The 17,430-nt window shown below is 38.9% G+C and overlaps 1 protein-coding gene across 4 annotated transcripts in view; it reads left to right on the top strand.

Moving 5' to 3' along the window:
* The window catches only part of LOC111155871 (protein phosphatase, Mg2+/Mn2+ dependent 1B), an 82,261-nt gene that overhangs the window by 50,453 nt on the left and 14,378 nt on the right, over positions 1–17,430 (top strand). For 2 of the 4 annotated variants that reach the window (XM_022516314.1, XM_022516313.1), the window contains exons 2-3: positions 4,977–5,836; positions 14,010–14,127. In XM_022516314.1, the coding sequence (XP_022372022.1) occupies positions 4,991–5,836; positions 14,010–14,127 (964 nt within the window). In that variant the 5' untranslated portion in view covers positions 4,977–4,990. Of the gene's footprint in view, positions 1–4,975; positions 5,837–8,847; positions 9,125–14,009; positions 14,128–17,430 lie in introns of those variants that run through there. The other 2 variants (XM_022516315.1, XM_022516316.1) reach the window with 2 other exon arrangements.

Raw genomic sequence — 17,430 nt, 5'->3', positions numbered from 1 at the left:
TTTTTTTTTTTTATTTTGTTTATTTGACAGAGATCACAAGCAGGCAGAGAGAGAGAGGAGGAAGCAGGCTCCCCGCTGAGTAGAGAGCCCAATGCACGGCTCCATGCCAGAACCCTGGGATCATGACCTGAGCCAGAGGCTTTAACCCACTGAGCCACCCAGGCGCCCCTAAATAATTCTTTAAAAAAAATAAAGTAGTTTCTACAGTGCCTATATGAGAAGTGACCAGGAAATACATTTTATTGCATAGAAGTTTGTTGATCATCTCATAGCAAAGTTCTTTGCTTTTGAAGAATAATACAACTTAAAATAGAAGTTGCTAATTCCACAGCAGTATGGAGATATTTTTAGATAAAAGAAAATACAGACACACACACAATCTTCCCATTCAAGATAAAGGTTACTTACCAAGAAGGTAACTATTTTAAAGAAAGTAGTGTTAGCAAATGAGCATTTGGGAACTAAACCTTTGGAAAGGTGATGGTTTGTTTTGTGATTTTTTTAAAAAAAGATTTTATTTATTTGAGTGTGCACACATGAGCATGAGTGGGGAGAGAGGCAGAGACAGAGCGGAACAAGCAGATGCGCTGCTGAGCCTCGAACCTAATGGGGCTCAACACAACAGGGCTCTGAGATCATGACCTGAGCTGAAGTCAGACGCTTAACCGACTGAGCCACCCAGGCGCCCCGTTACGTGATCTTTGTTGGAAAAAAAGATCATGTATAGTAACTGTCAAATTTGCATACTTTAAGTACTGGGGAATTTTGGTATGTCTTTTAGGAAAACTACATGGGCATCAAGATGGTTCACAAGATGGTTCACTGTTTTATAATATTAAAAAATGAAAAACAACTCAAATATTCATTGATAGTGGGATGGATAAAAATTATACACGAACATATAGTGGCATAGAGAACTACAGCTCTGTGTCAATGTGGATGAATCTCAGAAGTATAGTGGTGAGCCAAAAACCCCCAAAATATTAGAGTACAATGTATAATGTAAAAAATATATAACTGTGCCTCAAGTGGTTAAAAACTACAAGGGATACTGATGATAAAATTCAGGATAATAAGATGCTTCAGTGGTCTTGATAATGTTATACTTCTTAAATTGTATGATGGGTACATAGGTGTTCATTTTTTTACTTTTTAGCTATATGTATATATTATGTAATCTCTCATATGTGTGATATTTCATGTTTAAAAAATTAAATCAGGGGCACCTGGCTGGCTCAGTCAGAAGAGTGTTTGACTTTTGATGTTAGGGTTGAGTTTGAACCCCACATTGGGTATAAGAGATTACTTAAAAATAAATAAGTAAAACTTAATAAAAATAAATCATTAAGGGACAACCCCAATTTTAAAAATACCAGTTTGGGACTTAAAAATGGCCAATCTGTGGGGCACCCTGGCTGGCTCATTCAGTTACAGCATGCAATATTTATGTATCTATGTATGTATATATGTAACAGAGAGAGAGAGAGAGAGAGAGAAAGACACACGCAGCGAGAGAGTGGAGCACAAGTAGGGGGAGTGGGAGAGGGAGAAGAAGCAGGCTTCCCGCCGAGCAGGGAGCCTGATGTGGAACTAACTCATGGCTCGGTTCCAGGACCCTGGGATCATGACCTGAGCCAAAGGCAGCCGCGTAATGATTGAGCCATCCAGATGCCCCACAGCATGCAATTCTTGATCTCAGGGTTTTAAGTTTGAACCTCATATTGAGTGTAGACATTATTTAAAAATAAAATCTTGAGGTGCACTTGGGTGGCTCTGGGTTAAGCTTCTTTTTTTTTTTTGTTTTAAGATTTTATTTGTTTATTTGACAGAGGTTACACAGTAGGCAGAAAAACAGGCAGAGAGAGAGAAAGAGAGAGGGGAGGCAGGCTCCCTGCTGAGCAGAGCCCTATGCGATCCCAGGGTTCCATCCCAGAACTCTGAGGTCATGACCTGAGCTGAAGGCAGAGGCTTAACCCACTGAGCCACCCAGATGCCCCAAGCATCTGACTCTTGATCTCAGCTCAGGTCTTGATCTCAGGGTCATGAGTTCAGACCACATGTTCCGGCTCTGCGCTGGTTGTGGAGCCTACTTAAATAAATAAAATAAAATCTTTTTTAAAAAATGACCTATTTGCGAAAGAATGTAGTCCCTGATAAAGCCTGTTAGGTGTGCTGGTGACTTGAGCTCAGTCAGATACTAATTTCCTGGACTTTGAATCTTGAGCAAGCAACTTTAGAAAGAACCAGACAGCAGGTAGGAATCCTAGCAGTGAAAGTAGCAGGCTGTTCTTGGTGTAACTTCCACAGTATTCAGGAGAGTGTGTGTTGTGGGGGTACTCATTGGATGGTTTTCCAAAACTGCCCTTCCAGGTTCCTTTTCATTCTTAATGTTCCCTGTAATGTTCTGTTGAATATCCTTTCTTCCTTCTCTATTTATTCTTCACTTAAAAACAAATTTGGAAATAGGAATTTCTGAACTATTGTTTTAATCTTTGAAATGAGTAATTCTGGTGATTTTCAGCCTATTTGTTGAAATGTAAAACAGTGGCACCTTAATTAGAGCATCAAGGTGATGAAAAGGACAACACTTTTTTTTTTTTTAATTGACATATTGAAATGAAAAGTGGTTTGAGGGGGTGCCTGGTTGGCTAAGTTGGTAGAGCATGCAGCTCTTGTTCTTGGGGTTGTGGGTTTAAGTCCCACACTGGGGATAGAGATCACTAAAAAAAACAATAACAAAAAACAACAGGGGCACCTGACTAACTCCCTCGGAAGAGTGTGTGACTCCTGGGGCCCCTGGGTGCCTCAGTCAGTTAAGTGTCTGCATTCAGCTCAGGTCATGATCCTAGGGTCATGGGATCAAGTCCTACATCAGGCTCCCTGCTTGGCGGGGAGTCTGCTTCTCCCTCTGCCTGCTGCTCTCCCTGCTTGTGTGCTCGTGCTCTCTCTCACGCGCTCGCTCGCTCTCTCTCTCTCTCTCTCTCTCTCTTAAATAAATAAATAAATAAATAAATAAATAGAATCTTTAAAAAAATAAATGTATTCTATAACATTGCTATTTTGTGTTATATTTAAATGAAAAGTAATTTTATGCATTTTGGAAAACTTTCAGAATTCCTTTTAATATTTATATGTAATATACAGTATATATAACTCATGAAAAATTAGAGATTTGCTATAATTTATAAATATATATATGGTGGTTCATCAGGATTTTTTTATATATATATAAATATATATATAGTTAATAATGGTCATAGCTGGAAAAGGTAACTCACAAAGATACCTAGATCCAAATGAAAGTCTGTTGATCTAGATTAGTGTCTCTCAAAATGTGATTTTTTTCAGTTGCCAGCATGCTCTTTTGAAGGTCCCCCATCCAAGATGTACTGGGGGGGGGAATCTTTTTTTTTTTTTTTTTTTTTGGGAATCTACATTTTGAGCAAGTAACAACAAACATTTTATGATTTTATTGTTTCAAGTACTGTGCTAAACACATTACATCAACTCATTCTTCATTGCAACTCTGTGTGGGTACTATTGTTGTGACCTCCATTTGACAGAGGAGAGAAGGTAAAAGTGGCTAATTAATCCACAGAAGGAATTTGAGTTACAAGTGACTAAGAATCTTACTCAAGGTCACACAGCTAGTATTAGGGCCAGGATTGTAGGTGGGAAACTACTGGGGCATCTGCATGCTTATTTGGAGAACCAGCACTCTAGACCAAGTCATTTGAAATTGGGAAAGCTTTATTCTAAAACAACAGTGACGTTAGGAGGGAGAGGGATGCCTCGTCATACGTTACAGTCCTGTGTGTGGATTGTAAGTCTCTGTCAGCACCGAGTAAAAGTTGTCCTAATGCTACTTTGTGGATTATAAAACCCACCAGCGTGTTAAGTATATTCTGTAGCACATCCCTGAGGTTACATTGTTCTAACAGAATCCAAATAATAGCTTTCAATTTGATACGTGGTAAAACTTTGATTAAAATCAAATGTTTGAGAATGGAAATTTGATGTTTAAATTACGTTTTGGGGGGCGCCTGGGTGGATCAGTGGGTTAAGCCTCTGCCTTCAGCTTGGGTCATGATCTCAGGGTCCTAGGATCGAGCCCCACAGCGGGCTCTCTGCTCAGCAGGGAGCCTGCTTCTGCCTGCCTCTCTGCCTGCTTGTGATCTCTGTCTGTCAAATAGATAAATAAAATCTTAAAAAAAAAAATTAAGTTTTGGGGTAGTCAGGATCATTGAGGGAAAATATCTTACAAATCCACGCTTTTGGAAATCTTCCTGAAATATACTAAATTACTTTAGTATATTAGAAAAGATGCCACACCATTCTGAGTATTCTCATGGATCAGTCTTCTATATTGAACCCCAGAGTTCTCTTATAAATTGAATATTTAAGGGACGTCTGGGTGGCTCAGTTGGTTAAGCCGCTGCCTTCGGCTCAGGTCATGATCCCTGGGTCCTGGGATCGAGTCCCACATCGGGATCCTTGCTCAGCGGGGAGTCTGCTTCTCTCTCTGCCTCTGCCTGCCCCTCTGCCTGCTTGTGTTCTCCCTTTCTCTCTCTGACAAATAAATAAGTAAATAAAAGCTTTAAGTTGAGTATTTAAGAAAACTTAAACCAGGTTGTGTTTCTTAGTTTCCTTTTCCTGGAACAGTGGTTTTCAACTTACTGTACATCTAAGTCACCAGAGAGGCTTTAAAAAAAAATACCGATATCTGGGTCTCACCCCTAGAGATTCTGATTTAATTGGCCCGATGATTCTAATGTGGCAGGATTGAGAAACCACTGTTCTAGAATAAGGATGTATGGGGAAATTTTCTTGGTTTCTTTTTTGTTGTTCCAGTAAATTCAGAGAATACTGAAAAACACACTTGAGATAGGAGTTACTAGAGAACAGATGGAATATTATAGATAATTCTCTGACAGATTTCAGCATATAACCCTTGGCTGCTTTTTGTTTTCTTTCAGATTCCTTATTAAACATGGGTGCATTTTTGGACAAACCCAAAACTGAGAAACATAATGCTCATGGTGCTGGAAATGGTTTACGTTACGGCCTGAGCAGCATGCAAGGATGGAGAGTGGAAATGGAAGACGCACACACAGCTGTTGTAGGCATTCCTCACGGCTTGGAAGACTGGTCATTTTTTGCAGTTTATGATGGTCATGCTGGATCTCGAGTAGCAAATTACTGCTCAACACATTTATTAGAACATATCACTAATAACGAAGACTTCAGGGCAGCTGCAAAATCAGGATCCGCTCTTGAGCCCTCCGTGGAAAATGTCAAGAATGGCATCAGAACTGGCTTTTTGAAAATCGATGAATACATGCGTAACTTTTCAGACCTCAGAAATGGAATGGACAGAAGCGGTTCAACTGCAGTGGGGGTCCTGATTTCACCCAAGCATATCTACTTTATCAACTGTGGTGATTCACGTGCTGTTCTGTATAGGAATGGACAAGTCTGCTTTTCCACCCAGGATCACAAACCTTGCAATCCACGGGAGAAGGAGCGAATCCAGAATGCAGGAGGCAGTGTAATGATACAGCGTGTTAATGGTTCATTAGCAGTGTCTCGTGCTTTGGGGGACTATGATTACAAGTGTGTTGATGGCAAGGGCCCAACAGAACAACTTGTTTCTCCAGAGCCTGAGGTTTATGAAATTTTAAGAGCAGAAGAGGATGAATTTATCATCTTGGCTTGTGATGGGATCTGGGATGTTATGAGTAATGAGGAGCTCTGTGAATTTGTTAAATCTAGGCTTGAGGTATCTGATGACCTGGAAAATGTGTGCAATTGGGTAGTGGACACTTGTTTACATAAGGTATGTAAGTCTTTTTGTTACAGTTAAAATACGCTGTTAATTTTGAAAAGGCACGGTAAGTAAAATGAACCAAACTTAAATTTTAAAAACTTTTCATTAGGGAAAACCTGTATGTTTTAAATCATTTTCTTCACTACATATTATTTTTGCAAGCGGGGGGAGGGGAAGTATCCTCGTTTGCCTCAACCTTCTAGGTTGAAAATTAAGTTTAATAACCTTTTGGCATTTGTTGTCATTTAAGTACTACTTTATGGCTTGTTGCTGTGGCTGAGACATTTATGTAGAATTGTGCCTTTTGATTTAAATTCTCAGTATTGCCAGTAGAGATCTTATGCCAGATTTGGAAGCAGTTTGATGAACTGTTTATGGTACACTTCTGAAGTAAACATACAAAAGATCAAAAGCTATGTATAATATTGGAAGACACACCAGAGACCTAGGCTAAGTCAAGTTTTGTAATTTAGATCTGATCCTCCTAGCAGCTAAGATGAAAACTGAAGTAGAAGTATGAATTGTGTGTTTCTTATCATTTAGTAAAAGAAGTTCTTTCCTAGAAATAAAATAAAAAATGGATTTACATGTGGCTCTGTATAAATGATACATGACATGGTAGAGCATACCTTAACTTTGGTAGAAGATACCAGAGTTCTTTTCATATAGATGTTTTTTGTCATTACTGATTAAAAACCAAAGAGTAATAAATAAATAAAATCTTAAATAAAAACCAAAGAGTAGTATAAGATATAATGCTGTGACGAATTCCTGTGAATCTGTAACATTTAATTTAGTTTTGTAACGTTCTGTGAATCTTAACTTCATATAGTGATAAGGAAAGCAAATGCAGACAGATATTCAGCAATTCCCTTTAATGTCTTTAAAATATTTAGTAGTTTCAGGTGGGTTTTTGACAGTGCCTATACAACAGTCAGTCAAAATTTGAGTTAACTGACCAGTGCCTAGAATATGTGAGTAGTGTATGGCTCTGATCGAAAATCAGATAACTGAGGCAAAACTAACCTTTGGTTATATGAAATAAAGGTTCTGACTTACTTATTCTGTCTAGATTAGAACTGTTCTGTCTCCCCACCATGTTTTAAGTTGCTTTGGAAGATACAGACACAGCCAAAAAGTTTCTAATGAAGGATCTCTTGAGTCGGTGGAAATACCCAGGTTTTGGTGAAGTGTCTACTTCTTTTTTGTAGAATGGGAAGAGACAGCTTCAAATAGAGAAATGGTGTTTCCATTTGGCAGCTTTTTTTCTGAAGGATTTTAAATGATGTTCCTTTAGCTTTTCTGTTGTTGTTTTTGTTCCTTAAGTGTACTATATATGGTTTTTTTTTTTTTTTTAACTTAACTGGATAGGTTAAGTATGAAAGTATCGATGGTTGTCAGTGATTGAATAGGCTTTAAAATGCCCTCTCCTTGGACTCTACATGGAGAGATTCTGACCTGCAGCTTTTTTGAGACAAAAGCAAGCAGATGTTTTTTCACCTGCCTAGCAGATGAAGACAGCATTTCCCCTGATTATAAAATAACTATATACTTAACTATTAAAAAAATTCCAGGTAATTCAGGAGTTATAAAGAAACATTCAAAAATCTGCCACTCACTTGAATTAGGCTGTGCTCATTGTGTGGTATATATCTTTCTATTCTTTTTTGCTTGCCCGTGAGTATGTATATTTGTATAAAAATGAGATCATTATGCTTGTTATTCTACAGTATGCTTTTTTGTTCACCAGTATGTTGTAGAGAGATCTCCATGTCTGTAGGTATCAGTCTAAATCATTTGTCATGTTGTATGGTATTTTGTTGAAAGAATGTCCTGTAGTTCTGAAGGGAATAGCTAAAATCTATTAGGTCTGTAATTTGGAGTAAAAAAAGAAGTTTGTATTGTGGATAAACTGCCTCTCCCTTCCATTGAAAGGATGTTATTAGCTTTCAGGAAATTTGGCTCCACCCTTCTGAATGGGGTTGAACTGATTCTGGTGGTGGATCTTTGCTTGACAGCTTTAATCTGCGATTAAATATTCCTGTTGGTGGTATTAAATATCCTGGATTCCTGGAATCTCGGAAATGATAAATGACAGTAATAGGGACAGAAGGTTGGAGGAACACATGATTCATTCAATTTTAGTGGAAGTTGGCCACTATGGTTCCTTTGAATGAAGCTGCATTCAAATTGAAGTCAGTTGTTACTGTTTAATTAGAGAGAGTGAGAGGTTCGCTGGAGTGTGCGGGGCAGAGGGACAGGAGGAGACTCAAGCAGATTCCCTGCTGAGCACGGGGAGGGGGGGAGGGGGAGGGTTCCCCCTCACAACCTGAGATCATGACTTGAGCTGAGATCAGGAGTTGGATGCTTAACCGATGGAGCCACTCAGGCGCCCCAAATTGAAGTCAATTTTGAGAAGCTTAGTTAACTTTTGTGTTGAAACAGAACAGCCCTATGAATATTTTGAATCTTTCTGTGTTACTTTCGGAATTAAATATTAAACTTCTTACCCATTTCTGTTTTTCTAACTCCATCATTTGTCACTTGTTTGTAGTGTAAAACTAACTGTTAGCATTGTTACAAAACAATATGATTAAAATAGGGTATGATTGCTTTGAACTTTGTCTACAAGACTGAATACAAAATTTTAAGATCCATGGAAAGCATTTTAGCTCAGTGCTTGGCCACTGCTCAGGAGGTGCTAGCTACTTCAAACTGAGAGAGAGTAGATCCGATTTTTCAGTAGAAGTTTCCCTGATAATAGATTTAAATGATGTGTCAATATTTTCTAACACTTCTAACACTTGTAATGCCCTGATAGTTTACAAGCAGTTTTATATGTTAACTCATGAAATCTGGGGAGATTGTGATAATCGTCATAATCACAATAGCATCAGTAAATTGCTGCTTTCTATGTACAGCCAAATGCTGTTCTAAGCAGTTCACACATGTCTTAATACATTTAATTTTCACAACTATAAAAGGTAGCGTTATTATTGCTAATGATAATCTTTTTCAGGATTGCTACTTAGCAATATGAAGCAGTAAGTGTTGGATGACTCTGGTTAGGCGTTACTCTCTTAAGATACTTAACTCTAGGAGAAAATAGCCCCTAAGAAAGCAGTTTTCCCATTTCATTGCCAATGCTAGTAGCAGCATTCATGGTATTTACGCTAATTTCAGGTTGCATAAGCCACGTAACTGCTGTTTGCATAGCCTTTCATAACTTATAAATAACACTCATTTGTCCTCCTAGTGACCTGAGATGAATGAAATAAATCCGTTTCCAACTTGCAAGTAAGGAAATAAAGTTTTGACATTAAAAGATAGCTGTTAAGTCATATTTTTTTAAAGATGTATTAGTTTCTTTTTTTTTTTTTAAGAATATTGAATTTTTTTTTTTTTTAAGATTTTATTTATTTGACAGAGAGAAATCACAAGTAGGCAGAGAGGCAGGCAGAGGGAGAGAGGAGGAAGCAGGCTCCCTGCCAAGCGGAGAGCCCAATGCGGGACTCAGTCCCAGGACGCTGAGATCATGACCTGAGCTGAAGGCAGAGGCTTAACCCACTGAGCCACCCAGGCGCCCTGTTAAGTCATATTTTGATGAGTGTTGAAGTCAAGACTAGAATTCCCATCTCCTAGTTCAAGTTAGGTGTGTCCATAGCAAATGTTTTACAGAGGGTTTGATGAAAAATTTTCCCGAGTGGAAATGCTAAGGGTTTGTTTTTCTTTTTTCAACAATTATAAGATTAATAAGAACATGGGTGAACAAAACCAAAGATGTTTAGTATTTATGTCCTTTTTAAAAATCCCCGTTAAGCAACCACATGTATTCTTCCAAACAATTCTGTTTATTCATACAAACATAGAGAAGTATAAAAAATAGGGTTTTCTTTCTCTTGTTTTTTGTTTTTATTTTTTACAGAAATGTATCCTATTCATGTTACTTTACCACCTGCTTTTTCTTAAATTGTAGAAGTCCATGTTTCTTTAAATTGTTCTTTTATATTTTGTTTTAAAATACTGTTTGATTTTCCTAAATTCAGTTTATGTACCACTTATCAGGAGCGCTTTTTTTTTTTTTAAGATTTTATTTATTTCTTTGACACAGAGAGATTACAAGTAGGCAGAGGCAGGCAGAGAGAGAGAGGGGGAAGCAGGCTCCTGGCTGAGCAGAGAGCCTGATGCGGGACTCGATTCCAGGACCCTGGGATCATGACCTGAGTGGAAGGCAGAGGCTTAACCCACTGATCCACCCAGGCTCCCAGAAGCTTATTTATTTTAAAACATAAGATAGTACCTGATAGTTGGATCAAATTGAGGGGAAATTTTAGCTCATGACCTGAGCTGAAACCAAGAGTCAAGACCTCCCTGTCTTCAATCTTTGCTACGTTGAGTTTTAGGAGGTGGTGGCAGAAGATTTTCAGGGCCTTTGTGTCTTTTTGGCTTATTTTCCAAAGGCAGCACCATTCCAGATTAGTAATACAGCATGGAAAATGTACCCATATGCCCCCCAAAATTGCTTAGCTTTAAACTCAGGAGTTTTTCCATTATAGTTTTTAGAAAACATAATTCTGAATGATGCGAAAGTAGACACATAGTATTAGAGTGGAGTGTGGTTGGGTATTTTGAAAGGGAAGGACTGAATGTAAAAGTATAGTCTATAGTGTAGTAATTCTCAAGCTTTCTTGGTCCCATGGTACCCAACTATCTCGGAATTTTTTTGCAGTTCTACTTAGCCATATTAATACTTAGCCGATACAAATATTATATAGTTAGAGCCAAACTTAATGAGTCTATATATGTCTTAACAAAATAATATATATACATTGAAAAAATCTTTTATTTCATTCTTTAAGAAACTGCGGTTACAGGGACACCCCTGGGTGGCTCACTTGGTTGAGTGTCTGACTCTTGGTTTCGGTTCAGGTCATGATCTCAGTGGTGGGATCTGTTGTGGGAGTGAGAGGGAGACAGCGTGGGGCTTTGCACTCAGTGGGGAGTCTCCTTGAGATTCTCTTTCTCCTCTTCGCTCTTCCCCTTCTCTACTCCTCACCACCCCGTACCACCCCCCCTTACCTTCTCTTTCTTTCTCTCTAAAATAAATAAATAAACAAATTTATTTATTTACTTATTTATTTTAAAATAGGTTTTATTTATTTATTTGACAGAGAAAGAGATCATAAGTAGGCAGAGAGTCAGGCAGAGAGTGGGGGGGAGAAGCAGGCAGAGAGCCCGATGCGGGGCTCGATTCCCAGGACCCGGAGATCATGACCTGAGCCGAAGGCAGCGGCTTAATCCACTGAGCCACCCAGGCGCCCCTAAATAAACAAATTTAAAAAAATAAGAAAAGGACTACATACTAATGAGATATGGGTACTGTGTTGGTCACTGCACAGCTTCTCAAATCTTGGAATCATTGGGCACGCCACCCTCATTTCCTGTATCACGTTGATTTTTTTTTATGGGACTTGCTTTTTTTTTTTTTTTTTTTTTAAGATTTTATTTATTTGACAGATCATGAGTAGGCAGAGAAGCAGGCAGAGAGCGAGAAGGAGAAGCAGGCTCCCCGCTGAGCAGAGAGCCCAATGTGGGGCTCAATCCCAGGACCCTGGGATCATGACCCGAGCCGAAGACAGAGGCTTAACCCACTGAGCCACCCAGGTGCCCCTGGGACTTGCTTTTTATCATAGCAACTCTCAAAACCCTGGCTTTGGAAAGATACGATGTCATTGAGAGGAATATAGTGTTACCAGATGTTAACACTGTGAACTACTTCACACTGGTTTGCAGGGTGTCTGTAGACATGGAATATCAATCTGTTTTCCCTCATTTTTAATATTTCTTTGGGTACACTGTAGCACCCTGGGTTTTGTTTTGTTTTTTTTTTTTTTAAAATTGGTTTTTTTTCGAGTGAGAGAGGGTGGGGGGAGGGGCAGAGGGAGAAGGACAGAGAAATTTTTTTTTTTAAGATTTTTAAAGATTTTATTTATTTATTTGACAGAGAGAGATCACAAGTAGATGGAGAGGCAGGCAGAGAGAGAGAGGGAAGCAGGCTCCCCACTGAGCAGAGAGCCCGATGCGGGACTCGATCCCAGGACCCTGAGATCATGACCTGAGCCGAAGGCAGAGGCTCAATCCACTGAGCCACCCAGGCGCCCCAGGACAGAGAATCTTAAGGAGGCACTGGGCTGAGTGCAGAGCTTGGGAGCAGTGGTTGGGTTTGAGCTGAACCCAAGTCAGTTGCTCAGCTGTCAGGCCACGCAGGCACCCCTGAAAATTGTCTTTATGTAGAAATAGAAGAAACATCATTGGAATCACACATAGCTGAGGTGTAAATGTAAATTATTTCCTTTATCTTTTGATATTTAAACCTCCTGAAACTGTATTTCAGTTAATTTCCCAATTGATAAGATATAATTTTTATAACATAAGAACCTAATGGAAATTGTGTGTGTGTGTGTAATTTTAATATCTATGGTATAAAGCTTTTGCCTGATCTGAACTTACATGGTCAATCATGATTCCTATAAAATGTATTGACCTTTTTGGGGGGGCAGAGATGCTATTTGGAACCATAGTGTTTGTGTGGATATCTGTATGTATTCATACATCCAGTGCATATTTTCTAATATGAAGTCATTGTGAAAGTCTTGGTGGATTTCATTAAAGAATAAAATTAGTTTGGGCCAGTCCTGATCTTTTTGGAAATCCTGATTTTTTTTTTTTTTTTTTTTTTTTTTTTTGGAAATCTTGTTTTTTTTTTTTTTTTTTTTTTCAGTTATGGAGAATCTGGTTTTATATACTCGTGATATTTTTTCCCACTCTCTGGAAAGAGTTATTCTTTTTGAAGCCTTCTTAAGGCCTGACCTCCACTGTCTTCAAGCTTTGCTACATTGAATTTTAGGAGGTGGTGGCAAGAGTTTTTCAAGGACTTTGTGTCCATGTGGGTTCCAAAAAGGTGGCAAGTCTGAACCAGACAATGCCTGCCTAGATTCTGGCCATAATGATTGAAAAGACTAGAATGGGTATGATCTTGGCTTTTTTCACTTGGGTTGGCAAACTGCACCATCAAAGTTGCCTACCACCTCCATTGACTTAGTATTTTTAGGGGGGTTGGGTTGAAAAAAATCAGTGTTGTAAGTTACTGTTCTAAGAAACTCAGTTAAAGTAATATATATACCTACAGGAAAAGGTACAAGAAATTTTAGAATTTATTTCTCATAATCTCATGGTAATAATGCTACTTTTTACAATATAGATGATTTGTGTATGGTAGTATGATTACCAGGGCAACAGTAAAATTTGTCCCTAAGTTAGCAGTTTTGGTTCCCCTCTGCAGACTGATACGATTTGTGACTCCTGTCTTGGGGTGCCTCGGTGGCTCGGTTGGTTAAGTGTCTGCCTTTGGCTCAGATCATGATCCTGGGATCGAGCCCCGAGCCCCACGTTGGGCTGCCCCGCTCAGCAGGTAGTCTACTTTTCCCTTTTCCTCTGCCTCTCTCCCTGCTCATGCTCTCCCTCTGTATCTCTCTGTGTCAGATATATAGATGAAAAAAGAAAATCTTTAAAAAACAAAATCTGGTGTCTGTTCTCTGAAAGTTATTATATCTGACTACAGTATCTCAGCTATCCAGTTACCTTCCATTGTTTGCTGCTTTATCCTCAGAACAGTTTACAGTCTGTTTTCTTCTCTGCTTGTAATTGTTCAGTATAGTGTCTTGGGTATCCTAATGATCAGTAATTTTCAGCTATGTCAAAGTCAATAGAATTTTGTTAGCATTGCTCTGGTGCAGATCTGGTGCACACTTGTTTGGGAGCATGTTTCTGGGCAGAAGCCACTCTGGGAATATGCAGTTTGAGTGGGAAACAGAGTTTAGAAGATAGTACATATGAAGATACCTTCATTTCTTAGGTTGTGGAGTGCTGGTGGGTAAGAATAGGTTCACAGAATTAAAAGTCATAAAGTAATTATAGATCTTTCCTTATCTAGAGATCTTATTTCTTCAGGGAATACTTCAGATAGTTCTTTGGAATGGAAATGATTGTGTTGAGTGTGTACATTCTGGTCATTTAAATAAACTATAATTGCTTAATGTAATTAACTGTTTTGAATTAAATAGTAGAAAGTTGCTGGACTATGGAAATACAATTCTTTCTTTCTTTTTTCTTTAAAATACAGGGAAGTCGAGATAACATGAGTATTGTACTAGTTTGCTTTTCAAATGCTCCCAAGGTCTCAGATGAAGCAGTGAGAAAAGATTCAGAGCTGGATAAGCACTTGGAATCACGGGTTGAAGGTAAGTAAGAAAGGTGATCTCCCCCTCCTCCTCCCGTTTTAGAAAGAAAGGAAAAGTATTCTCCCTTGTTTATCAAATAGTTCTTTTAGGGTTAGGAAAAAGTATTTCAACACAAGGCTTTGAAAAATAAGCATCAGTCTGCCTGAGATTTACTATCACATCTTGGACCAATGTGTGGGAATTTTTTGGCAGGGAGAAGACAAATATGTCTATTATACCACCAAAGAGAAACATCTAAAAATAGTCTGTTAAAGCTTGCCATTTTATTTCTCCTTTTGCTGATTATGCTTTTAGGAGTGAAGAGTCCAGTGAAATTTGCCTTGGGGCTTATGATGAACATCGAGTGCTGTAATTCCACTAACACTTAATTCCTCCCAAGTTAATCATAGGAATTCATTATACCATATGTTTTTATCTTACGGATAAGAGTCAGCATTTGATGTCATGAAAGAGTATTGGTTTTACATTGACCCTTGACCAGCATCAGGGTTGGGGGTGCAAACACACCCACTATTTCTGCCTTCCTCTCCCACTCGCCCCTCAGTTGGAAATGTATATACGTTTTCAATCCCCCTGAACTTAATTACAATAGTCTGCTGTTGACTGAAAGTCTTAAACAGTCAATTAACACATATTTTGTATGTTCTATATATGATGTGCTATATTTTTTTTTTTAAGATTTTATTTATTTATTTGACAGAGAGATCACAAGTAGGCAGAGAGGCAGGCAGATAGAGAAGGGGAAGCAGGCTCCCTGCAGAGCAGAGAGCCCGATGCAGGGCTCAATCCCAGGACCCTGAGATCATGACCTGAGCCGAAGGCAGAGGCTTAACCCACTGAGCCACCCAAGCGCCCCATGATGTGCTGTATTTTTACAATAAAGTAAGCCAGACAGTAGGGGCGCCTGGGTGGCTCAGTTGGTTGAGCAATCTGCCTTTGGCTCAGGTCATGATCCCAGAGTCCCAGGATCAAGCCCTGTGTTGCCCCATGTTGAGCCCCATGTTGCCCCATGTTGCCCCATGTCGGGCTTCCTGATCAGCAGGGAGTCTGCTTCTTCTTCTCCCTCTGCCCCCCACCCCGCTTGTGCTCTATCTCTCTCAAATGAATAAATAAAATTTTTTAAAAAGAAAGAAAGCCAGAGAAAAGTAAATGTTATTAAGAAAATCATGAAGAGAAAATATATTTACTATAGTGTACTATACCAAAAAAACCTCACATGTAAGTGGACTCACACAGTTGAAACCTGAGTCATTGAAGAATCAACTGTACTTGTTTTTTTAACTTTCTATTTTGCAGTAATTTTAAGCTTGAAGAAGAGTTGAAACAATGTAGAGAGCTCCCATATACAATGTAGAACCTTTTACCTAGATTCCCCATTTGTTTACCTTACAACTCATTTGACTCCTCTCTCCACTTTCTATAACATACACACTCATTCCTTTTCTCTCTCTTTGGCTGTAGCAATGTCTGCAGACATATTTGGTGTCCTAACTGAGAGGGTGTCACTAGCCTGATAGAGGCCAGGGATATTTCTTATTAGCATTTTGGAGTACACAAGACAGCCTCCACCCGCCGTCCCCAAAAGTCACTAGTCCAGAATGAGTGCCAAAACTGAGAAATCCTGTACTATGGAGATACAAGTATAAGACTGAAAAATGACAGTCATGCCTAAAGAAGCTTGCAGTCTGTGATACAGTGAACATCTGCAGTGGAAAGATGTGTGTAGCACTAGTACATGACTTCAGGCTTGGGTTGGAGAAGAATTTGAGAAAGCGACGTGTGAAGTTGAAACCTGAATGATGAATATGAGTGAACTATACAACATGGGTTGGTTGGAATGGCGTAAAAAGTGTTTCAAGTCAAAGGAAGAGCACATGTGAAGATCTAGAAGTAGGAGAAGGCTTCTCTTAGACCCTTTGGAGATAGGGGAGTTGGGCAGAGTCGAATGGGAGTGGTGAGGGAGGTTATGGTGACGGTGAGGGCCTCGTGAGGCATGGTGGCAGCTGAGGACACTGCTTTTATGTTGTCTTTAAGTTGGCATTCTCTGATTTTTGTGGAGTTTATGTCTTAATAATCATGCTCTGAAGGTGTATTTTCCATAAATTGTAAATACAGATAGAGTGTGTAAATGTTTTGTTTTGTTCTAAGCCTTAGCGAGTTCTGTGATTATTTTCCTTTTTTATTTTATTTATTTATTTTTATTTTTATTTATTTTTTATAAGATTTTATTTATTTGACAGAGAGAAACACAGTGAGAGAGGGAACACAAGCAGGGAGAGTGGGAGAGGGAGAAGCAGACTTCCTGCTGATCAGGGAGCTAGATGCGGGACTCATTCCCAGGACCCTGGGATCATGACCCGAGCTGAAGGCAGGCGCCCAATGACTGAGCCACCCAGATGCCCAATTTTTTTTTTTTTAACGATATTATTTATGAGAGAGAGAAAGCAAGCAGAGGGGGTGAGGGAGAGGGAGAGGCAGAAGCAGGGAGCCTGATGTGGGGTTCAGTCCTGGAACGCTGAGATCATGACCAGAGCTGAAGGCAGATGCTCAATGAACTGAGCCACCCAGGTGCTCCGCCTTTTTAATTTTAAATTGTTGTGGAACATAACTACTTCGGGATCAAAGTGAAATAAGATAGTGTTTCACTTCCATGTGGAATTTAAAAAACAAAGCAGAAACAGAGTTATTGGTGTGAGGAGAACAAACCAATGGTTGCCAAAGGAAGGATAGGTGAACTAGGTGAGGAGAAATAGGAGGTACAAACTTGAGTTATCAAAGAGGTCATAGGGCTGAAAAGTCCAGGATCGGCAATATAGTCAGTAATACTGTAGTAAGATCTTATGGTGACTACACTTAAACTGCTAAGAGCATTTTGTCATGTGTGTGTATGATTATTGAATCACTGTGCTGTACACCTGGAACTAATACTATGTATCAACTAATTTTCAGTTAAATATGAATAACCTTATGAAACAATTCCTAATTTTTCTCCTTCATATAGTCATTACTCATCTGTCACTTTTTTTGGTAATTACAATATTAATAACTTTTTAACTTTTGCATTATTCTTGTATAAAATTAGGTCAAAGTGTTTTTCCATGTAGCTGTCCTGTGTTCACAAGGATCACTTTTAGTGACTACAAACCATTTCACTCAGTGGCTATACCAAAATTTCTTAACTCTTCCCGTGTTGTTGAACATTTCATTTCTTCCAGTTTTTGCTTTTATGTATGCAGATAACTTTTTTTTTAAGATTTTTTTTTTTTTTTTTTTTAATTTGACAGAGATCACAAGTAGGCAGAG

Source organism: Enhydra lutris, unplaced genomic scaffold (assembly GCF_002288905.1).
Source record: "Enhydra lutris kenyoni isolate GAN:26980312 unplaced genomic scaffold, ASM228890v2 scaffoldscaffold44, whole genome shotgun sequence".
NCBI classification, from domain to species: Eukaryota; Metazoa; Chordata; class Mammalia; order Carnivora; family Mustelidae; genus Enhydra; species Enhydra lutris.
Note: the sequence above shows the minus strand (reverse complement) of the source record. Positions and strands in the feature narration are given on the sequence as shown.